The 9,892-nt window shown below is 33.1% G+C and overlaps 1 protein-coding gene across 1 annotated transcript in view; it reads right to left on the bottom strand.

Annotated features, from left to right (window-relative positions):
• Nucleotides 1–1,704: 1,704 nt before the first annotated feature.
• Nucleotides 1,705–9,892, bottom strand: part of SLC35F1 (solute carrier family 35 member F1) — a 511,365-nt gene continuing 503,177 nt past the window's right edge. Inside the window, exon 8 of the mRNA XM_051997618.1 lies at nt 1,705–5,177. Within this exon, the coding sequence (XP_051853578.1) occupies nt 4,953–5,177 (225 nt within the window). The 3' untranslated portion in view covers nt 1,705–4,952. The remainder of the gene's footprint in view (nt 5,178–9,892) is intronic.

Genomic DNA, 9,892 nt, shown 5'->3' with positions numbered 1-9,892 from the left:
AAATAATAGTATGTGCATTTAGTGACTGAAGGAAATCAGTCTGACACATGGAAGCTTTCAGGATAAATTTGGGCAATCCATTTCAAATACTCCTGACAAAAAGGCACAATAAAAGGAAGAATTCATATGAATAATTGATTTGTTTAACTGAATTAATTGCTTTGCCAAGCATTTGATGGCTTTTTAGACAAATGGCTTAAGTGAGGTCAATATTCAAGACTGGGAGACAAAAATGACATAGAATTCACAAAGCACAAATTTGAAAGACATGATTTACAAGTCACATAGGATAGCCAAATTGCCGTCTTGCTTAAGACGGAAAAATAACATTTTAAAATATTTTTTAATTAAAAAAATTAAAAGGTCAATTTCAATGTTTTCAAAGTTCTTCTTCTCTGCTTCCTCTGACCCTCCATTCTTTTAGGAACAGAATTTTTCAAGAAAAATCCAAGAGAAAACAATGTGACAATTTCTTAATTGAAGATCTAACACCTGTGACTTACATTTCTGGGCCTAGTAATGAGCCTGCTTTGTGATTTGAGTACTAGTTTTGTCAGAGATCATTCTCTTACCCATGAATCATAAGGATAAAGTGACTTTAAAATTTCTTGCTTACTTTTTACTTAAAAAAAATTTTCCCAACCTTATTTTCATTCCAACATTGTTATAATCAAAATGGACTGAATGATTGCTTTGTACCTAATATGGTCCTAAGCTGATAGAGAATATCAAAACAAAAAAAATGAAACTGGTATACAAAACTTTCACACTTAATTTATTTGGCTTCCTTTATATTAGGATTGCTAAGAATTTGGACATGTGCTGTGTTGGTTTACTTCTGTACTGTGAAAAAAAAAAGGACTTGCTAAGCAAATTAACAGTGTCATCAACATTTGGAGTGAGTGGGAATGAGAAATTTTTTTTTCATTGAACAAATTGTTTATTAAATCTTGGTAACATATTTGGGTTAATGTACTAATTATAAGTAAGCTTTCTGTAGTCATAAAAGAAGACCTAGAGGGAACTTCATGTGACAACATTTTGTTAACCATTTTGATTACTCTCTTTCCTTTTAAATCACTTAAAAATAAATATTCTAAAATCCAGCTGGATTTTCTTACCATCTAGTCCAAATTAGTAGTAAGGATTTACGGTAAATACACATGTCAAAACCATGTAAACTTTTGCACCATCTACTCTGGAGTTATATAAAATATAAATGAGCTTCTTGTGATTTGCAGGCAGTTGGGATGAGTATGGGACTATCTCAGAAGAAATGGGTCCTTAGTAGAAATGTAAAAGGCACCTACCTTTTTCTCATTTTTAAACTTTAATACTAGAGGAGATTATGTCTTCTAGTTTTAGCATGATTCTGAGGGCCATTACCTCTGACCTTTATAATTTTTATGTAGAACTTTAATTGGCTGGGTTTTTTTTTTTTTTTCTTGGGGGCTTGGAGAACTTTGGACAAAGCTCCTTAAATAACTGGATAAATAATTAATTTAGCAGATTAGAAACACTATTAGTTTGCCTTTGAAGGCAGAGCTCTGGGGACCTATTGCACTTTTACCTAATTTGGAAATGCTTTCCCCTGGATTGTTATTTTGGGGCGCACTCTGCTATCTGCTTTTCTTGCTATTTTCAGCCTCCCAAGAGAGCCTCAACTGACATCATAGCAGCAAGAAACAGGCAAGGAAACCAATAACCTTTTGCTTTCATAAAGCATTTATTTTTATTTGAAAACATTATACAGGCATTACATTGCCACAGCCAGTCCATATAGGAGCATGCAAATATCAAAAATGGAGAAAGTGTTGATTCAGCATATTGGTGCAGATTCTTTTTTTTTTTTTTTTTTCTTCTTTTCTTTTTGGTTTAGATTCCCATTTGCAATGGTCAGGGTTAGTGTGCTTATTATGGGGTTTACCAGTAGAATCCTACCCATGGGGTAAAGTTTTTCCTTTTAGCTAGCTTGGGACTATGAAATGGCTTTAACGCAAACAAAATGAAACAAAAAACATACTACACGCTTGTCAGAAGGTTAATAGCACAAGTTAGCAATATCTAAACTAAACACTGAAACTTTTCCATTATGACACAGTGATGCAATTTTTTTTCAATTGCTTGGTCTATCATGTTGGGTGTTTCCAAGTTGACAGCTGTAGAAATCTGGAACCAAGATAGCCATGATTTTGGGAGGTCCAGCCCATTCTCGGTGGGAGAAGGGTTAGGTAGGTTTCCATTTAGTAGCTAAAAATTACCCCTATCTTGCTAAGGGCTGCTCAGTTCCCAAGGGATGGTGATGTTGACAAGACCTCTGGTTTATGTAACCACTGCCCCACATTGCTAAAGTCTCATTCAACCAGTGGAGAGTTGTGAGCTGAAGAATTGAATTGCTGCTGGTGTCTACAAAGGTTCTAAAATTGTAGGAAACAGAACACTTGGAATGGCATTATCTTTCTTATCTCCCCCTTCCCATCCTTCCTTACTAGACTAAAAACTTTTTTTGTATTTGTATACAACAGGAAGGCTTGTATGCCATTGTTTTTTCCTGGGGGCCCTTGAACTCTTCTGATCTGAGGGTCAGTCCAACACAATTATCCACCCCTTTACTTGAAGAAGAAAGAAAGCAACACTGTTAAGTGACTCCAGTGATGAAAAGGTCTTTGTGAGGTGAGCTTGCTGAGTGGTGATAAAGGATGTACAGTGCATTTCTAAACATTCACACTTGGTTTCCATACAATGGAGTCAATTAAAATATTCTATAAAAATGTTTCAAATGGCAGATGTAAGCCATCTGTTGATTGCAAATCTTTTTTTTTAATTTAAATTTTTAAAAACTCCCAAGCCAGTGAACTGACCTGGAAATGCCTTCAATCCACTTGTTCCTAATAAGACTACTAAATATCTACAAATTAGTATCATAAAAATGAATAAAAAAGAAGACTACAAACATTTGGCTTAAAAATAAATACTAAAAACAGGGTAAATCAAGAAAAGTATGCAAAATGAAGGAATGTAAACACAAAATAAAACCACAATCTTTAAAGGTCTTTAGACCCAAATAGACATAATGTTCAGAGAAAGGTATTTAATTGGTTTAAAAGGTAGCAGAGAATACAGGAGATGACAGGATTCCTCAGGATTGGGAGAATCTTAGCACAGTGATTTTTCCAGAAAATAAACACATTCTTTTAAGGGGTTATTCGAGAAGACAATGGATTTTGAACATAAGTGTTTTTCTCACCTGTCCCAAGGGATTTTTCTCCTGGAATGAGGACATGGCCAGATTATTTCTTCCATTGTTGAAAAATATAAAACCAATTCACACACTTTTAGATTAATACTAAGGCAGAGATTTCAACTTTAATAAGAGTATTGGCCTGATTCAAATCCTTTAGAACTATCTTGCTATTTGAGCATGTCAAAAGTAGTACCAATGTTCTTTTCTATTTTGCAGAAAACCTATGGTGTAGTTGGTGTGCTTAATATTTGCACATATGTTTATCTGACTTAAAAATTCTCGCAAACATTTACCTTTTCTATACCCTTTACCTTTATCAATTATCTTTTCTGCATCAACCAAACATAAAAGATATTTCATGTACTTATAGGTTATAGCTACTACTGGGAAATTAGGTTCTTTTTTTGCTTCTTGACTTCTAATCCTTGAAAAAAAGACATTTTCAGGGGGAAAATGTATCATATTCTTGTTACCCAAAGAAAGAAAAGGCAAGACAGATTAAGAATATGACATTTTAAAAGATTAGTTCTACTTGCCAGATGGGCATCAAGCATTCTTCAAATGAATAATTGTAAAATGATGGTATCTCTACCACTGTGATGGAGTCAAGTCAACTGAATTGCTCTTGGTGCCTGTAAAGTTTTTGTTCTTAAACTCTTTTGTGGGTGGCAAATCAGTTAAACTTACAAAATGAACATCATTTATTTATTGGTACACTTAGAAAAAAGGGAGTCTCATAATAAGATGCCTTGATTTTGTTCCATATTATCTCACCAAAAAAGATCTAAAAAGTGGAGGAAAATAAAAAAAAACCTGGGAGATGTGTGTGTGTAATAGGGAGAGAAGAGGAAGCATTAGGGAGAATAGATTTGGGTAAAAAAAAATCTTGGGGAAAAAAGATGTGATTTCTAGAGTTTCTCCATAACCTATAGCAATGATAGATTTTTGACCCTATTATCATAAGGACTTGGTTGGCAGAAATCTCATGGCACAACAGAAGGCAATGACTGGAGCAGTATGTAGTGATTGCAAATATAAAAAGGCTAAAATGCTCATTTTAGATCTATTCCTAGAATAGAGAATTATATGGTCAGTTGCCCCTCCCCACAAGGGTCTTAGCACAGATGACATATTGAGCTGGTAATCCAACAGGTGGTAGATTAACCATTAACCACCAAATTCCTAGGTCTACTAAGCTTTTCTGGGGTGGAGCTCCTGCAGCATGCATCACTCACAAAGTCTATGCAGAAAAAAAAATTAAATATGATTCTTAAAAAGTGACTTGTCATAGAAAAGTGGAATTTATGTGACTGCTTGTAGAACATGGTATTTTGATTTGTATTTGGGATAGAGATGAGGGTGGTGTGCAAAATCCCCTCTTGAATATTGGTTCAATAATAATAACAGTAATAATAATAAAAAACAATAATAATACTATCTTTTGATTCAAAACATTTCACAGTAATTGATGCAGAGGGAATTGCGGTCAATGTGCACCCTAGACAGACACCTCTCTAAGTAGGTTGTTTTGGAGTCTGGGTCTCTAGGGATAATGAGTTTGTTCTTTGCAAGAGGCTTTCAATTTGCTACCTTGCAGTCCACCTGTGTAAACTGCACCTGGTAAATACCTTTCTCTATTTACAATACAGAGATGATGGGCATACATGTGGCCACTGAGTCATCCTCAGTGAGTTGGGAGAGCCTAATCCTAGGCAACTCGCACATGGGGTTCTTCTTCCATCTCTTGACCTAGGCTGGTATAGGTGACTGAAGGTTCCACTTGCCCAGAGGCTGGTAAGTCTACAACAGTTCCTGATGGGTTTCGAAACTGCTTGTATACCCGAGGATCCTGGGCTATGTATGTGGAGGTGGAGGAGTAGAGCACCAGCCCGATGAGGATAGTGAAGAAGGACAGGAGATAAAGTCCTGAAAACTGAAGCACACATAATTCCAAGGTTATTAATATAGTAAGGCTATAGGCTTATTCAGTTTTTTTTTTGCCACAAAATTTAGTAAGCACCTTCTGCATACAAGTCATTATATTGAGGAGAAATGAGTAAATGATAAATAATGATAGTTAACATTGTATAGCACCTTAACGTTTGCAAATCTTTTAACATATATTTGGTGTTCATGACGAGCCTGTGAATGATATGGTATTATTATCCCCATTTTTCAAATGAGGAAACTGGAAATAAATAAATCTTTCATGTGTAATAAACTTCAAATGTTCCTATCCTTTAAAAATTGCAATCTAGAAAAGGAGATAAGATATAGATTATACAAATAAGTATAATATTAAATAAAAAGCAATTTGTATAGTCAGTGCTTGCCTAGTAGAGTGACTGGCACATACTAAATGCTTCATAAATGTCAAATAGTTTTTATCTATTTAACATGAAATATCCTCAAACCAAATTTTTAAGAAAAATTCTGTTTGGGAAGAGATTCCAGGATATTAATCTGTACCACATATTATGAACATATTGATGGAAAGTCCATATCAGAAAGGGATGGTTGCACCAGTATCATCTATGGTGGGTGGCTTTATTTTATGTAATTATATATTTTAATAATCAATTCAATAATTTTAATAATAATTATTATATTTTAATTAGGTTATGTAATAATTCTTATTAAATACTAAATTTAGGCATTTCCCCTTTTAAAATAAGTTTTTAATTGATATCTTTTATGTTTTAATATTATAGTTTCCCCCGTTTCTCCTTTCCTCTTTCATCCTATATAACAAATCATATTTTTTTTAAAAAAAGGAAAAAAAGGAAAAATCAGCCCAACTAATTAATGATTTGAGAAAGTTTGAAAATATACACAATGGGCTAAGGGGTGAGTTAGGGATGTCCTATCATTTCTTCACTTGTTTTTTACTCACTTTTGATTGGATGTGTATGTGTGTGGTTGTTCTTTCTATTTACATTGATATAGTCAATATATTGTTTTCGTGACTCTGCTTTACTCTGCATCAGTTCATGGAGAATTTTTCATGCTTCTCTGTATTCATAACATAATTATTTTCTTAGAGAAAATAATATCCCATGTACCATAATATGTTTAGCTATTCTTCAATCAAAGGTCATTTACTTTGTTTCTAGTTCTTTGCCATCACAAAAGATACTGCTATAAATATTTTGGTCTATATGGGAACTTTCTTCTAATCAAGAGTTTCCTTGGGGTATAAGTCTAGTAATGGGATCACTAGTTCAAAATGCATGGATATTTTTGTTACTGTATGTGCATTACTTCAAACTGCTTTTCAAAATAGTTGTATCATTTCACAGTTCCAACTACGATGATGCCTTTTATCTTATTATTTTTGGTCATGTTTTCCAATTTATATGGAATAAGATGAAACCTAAGGGTAATTCTGATATTTGTTTTTCTTGTTAGTAGTGTTGGCACATTCTTTCATATGGTTATGAAAACTTTATTGTACATATATCTTGGATACATATATAAATGTGTGTGTGTGTGTATGAATTGTTTATATCTTAGATTCCAAACCCTTAGAGATATTTGGTACTATTTTTCTTCCTTCCATTCAATCACTTCCATTCTTATATTGGTTACATCAGTTTTGCCTATGCTTTTTTTTTTTTTTTTAAAGTTTCATGTAATTAAAGGTACACTGATTTTCCCTTGTCTAACTTGTTCTCGTTCTCTCTCTCTCTCTCTCTCTCTCTCTCTCTCTCTCTCTCTCTTCTCTCTCTCTCTCTCTCTCTCTCTCTCCTCCCCCCCCCCCCCCCCCCCCCCCCCCCCCATCTCTCCCTCTTTCTCTTTCTCCTCAATACCTGGGTTTCCATGATTGCTGCTTTATAACATAGTTTGAGGATTAGAAGTGCTGGTCTTCTTTTCTCCCTACTTCTTGTCATCAATTCCCTTGATGTTTAAGGTCTTTTGTTTTCCAAATTAATTTTGATAAGTTCTATAAAATATCCCCTTAGAAGTTCACTGGTATAGTAATATAGTCATTTTTAGTATCAGGAGTCACACAGGTAGTAAGCATTGGAAGTAAGATTTCAGTCAAAATCCTCTGATCCCAAATATTGTGTTAGCTCTTTCTGTAGCTACACAGTTACCTGTAGAATGTCTCAGAGACTGGGTTTGAGTAAAGCTAGAACAAGACACAGAAACAAATTTGGGGAAACCCCAGATAGTGTCCAAAGAAATCAGAAAAGACTAGGACTAGAAGAAATTCAGTGTCTAACTTTGAAAGCTGCTCAGTAGAAGAGAAGGGGGAAAAAAGAAGACATTAACTCTATTAATACTACTAAACCCTTTATACAGATTTATTTCTCAGATAATTAGTCAGGAGACTTTAATTGCATCTTAGTTTTACTACTAACTAATTGTACTACACTGGAAAACTCACTTCTCTTTCTGCAAATCATATATATAGTAGAGATTTGCAGCTTGTACACAATTCTCTCCTTTTGACCTGCATTGTACATGCAAATGCTCATTTTATTTGATATTTAAGTTATGAATATAAAAATGAAATTTAAAAAGTTGCTTCTTCTTTATGGACCTCAGTTTCCTTCTCAGTAAAATGAGAGGGCTAGATAAGATCAGGGATTCTTAATCTTTTTTATGCAATGGGCATTCATTCCTCTTGTGAAACCCGTGGATGAACCTCTTCTCAGAATAATGCATTAAAATGCATAAAAGAAAATTGTCATCAATTGGCATGACCTAACTTTCAACAATGATTAGTCTATCATGTATTTAAGTTTTATTTCTTTAAGGATAATTTTGTAATTGAATTTATACAAGTCTTTGGTGTGCCTCTATATATAGATCCTCAGACTTCTTATTTACTTTGTTGTTATTTGGAATGGAATTTTCCTTCCTATCTTTGCTTCTTGGATTGTTATTACTATGTAGAAATATAATTATTATTGAGAGTTATATTTGAGCTTGCAAATTTGCTAACACTATTGCATCTCAATTAGTATCATTGATGATTTGCTATCATTTCCCAAGGATATCATTAAATAATCAGCAAATAGGAATAGTTTTTGTCTTTTTTATCTATCTTTAATCCTTTAATTTCTCTTTTTTTTTTTTTTATTGCAGTTTCTGGAATTTCCAGAACTATATCAAATAACATGTTCTGATTACTATTTTTTATTTCTGATTATGTTGTGATTAGATTTTGCTCTGTTTCTATTTTATTGATCTTATTTTTTGTACTCTTTTAAAAAAATCAGATTAGATAAATGTCAATTTTTTAGTCTCTTTAAGAGAATTAATTTTCACTTTTACTGATTTCTATGTTTTCTTTTTTGGCTTCCAATTTATCTATTTCTCTTCTAATTTTCATATCTATCTTCTTGTGATTATTTTAGATGCTTATGGATTTGTTTTCCAATTTAAAAAATGTATATTCAGTTCATTAATCCTCTTTTTTTCTAATCTGTTAATAAGTGTTTGTAGGGATGTGACTTTTTCTCCAGGACTGCTTTACTTCTATTATAGAAATTTTGATATCTTGTTCTCTTTTATATAATTATTTATTATGATAAAATTATAATTATTAATTATTATTACTAATAAAATTATATATTATTATATATTATTATAATATAAAAGAATGATTTATTCTTTTACCCACATATTATTTAGGAATTCATTTTTATATGTCTGCTTTATTCTGTGTCTTTTATTTATGGTTCCCCGTATTTTTATTTATGGTTTATAAAGATGTCTTTACTATTTGTCTTTATACATTTGCTTGCCTTTTTCCATTAATACAATCTATTTTTTGGTAAAAGTTTCATGTGATACTGAAAAATATGAATATTCTTTTGCAGTCCTTTTTAGAAGACATCATAAGTCTTTTAATTCTATTTTCTCCAGCAATTTGTTCAATTTAATTTATCAAACACTGAGAGAGGGATATTCAATTCACCACTCTTGTCATTATTGTTTTACTTTATTAAACTTGGAAAAATTAGGGATAATATATCTTCTTAACACAATCATAAACATTTGGTGTGGACTTATGCAGCTATATTTGGTCATTCTCACTTTATTCTAATCATTTTTGAAGGCTATTCATCTACATAGTTGGCCTTACTATCTGTCCTAACCAGCAGGACCTCGTAAGTCGTAGGGTGTCGAGGAAACAACTAAGACCTGCAAGAGAAATGGGCGAGAAGGAGGAGGGAGACTACACTGCGGTGGAAAAGAGTCTCATTTATTAAAAGAAGAAGCTTAGTTATATATGGCTTGACTGCCTGCGTTTTCTGGGTGGGGGGTTGCAATGTAAAGAGAAGAATGTCAGAACACAGGTGTGGCTGACATCCTGGGGCATACTCGTTATCTAGTTCTGGGCGGAAATGGCCAATTTCCTGGGACACACTCATTATCTTGTCTCAGGAATTTAGGATGTATTGTTTGTTCACAATAAGGTTTTAGCTAACCGTATCAGAGTTTACGCACAGGTAGTCACGTTCTTCTTGGCTCTTTGTTTCCTGTCTCCAACAACTATCAACTTTGGGAATATTAAATTAGATTGTTGGAAAGATATAATACACTATTTTCTCCCCACCAAAAACCTTATTGGAGTAAATATACTGCCAGTTGTTTTTCTATCTATTTGGCCTTGCAGGCCAACTATATTATAAA

The sequence above is a fragment of the Antechinus flavipes genome, chromosome 4 (assembly GCF_016432865.1).
Source record: "Antechinus flavipes isolate AdamAnt ecotype Samford, QLD, Australia chromosome 4, AdamAnt_v2, whole genome shotgun sequence".
In the NCBI taxonomy this organism is placed as follows: Eukaryota; Metazoa; Chordata; class Mammalia; order Dasyuromorphia; family Dasyuridae; genus Antechinus; species Antechinus flavipes.
This window is presented reverse-complemented; position numbering and strand designations above follow the sequence as displayed.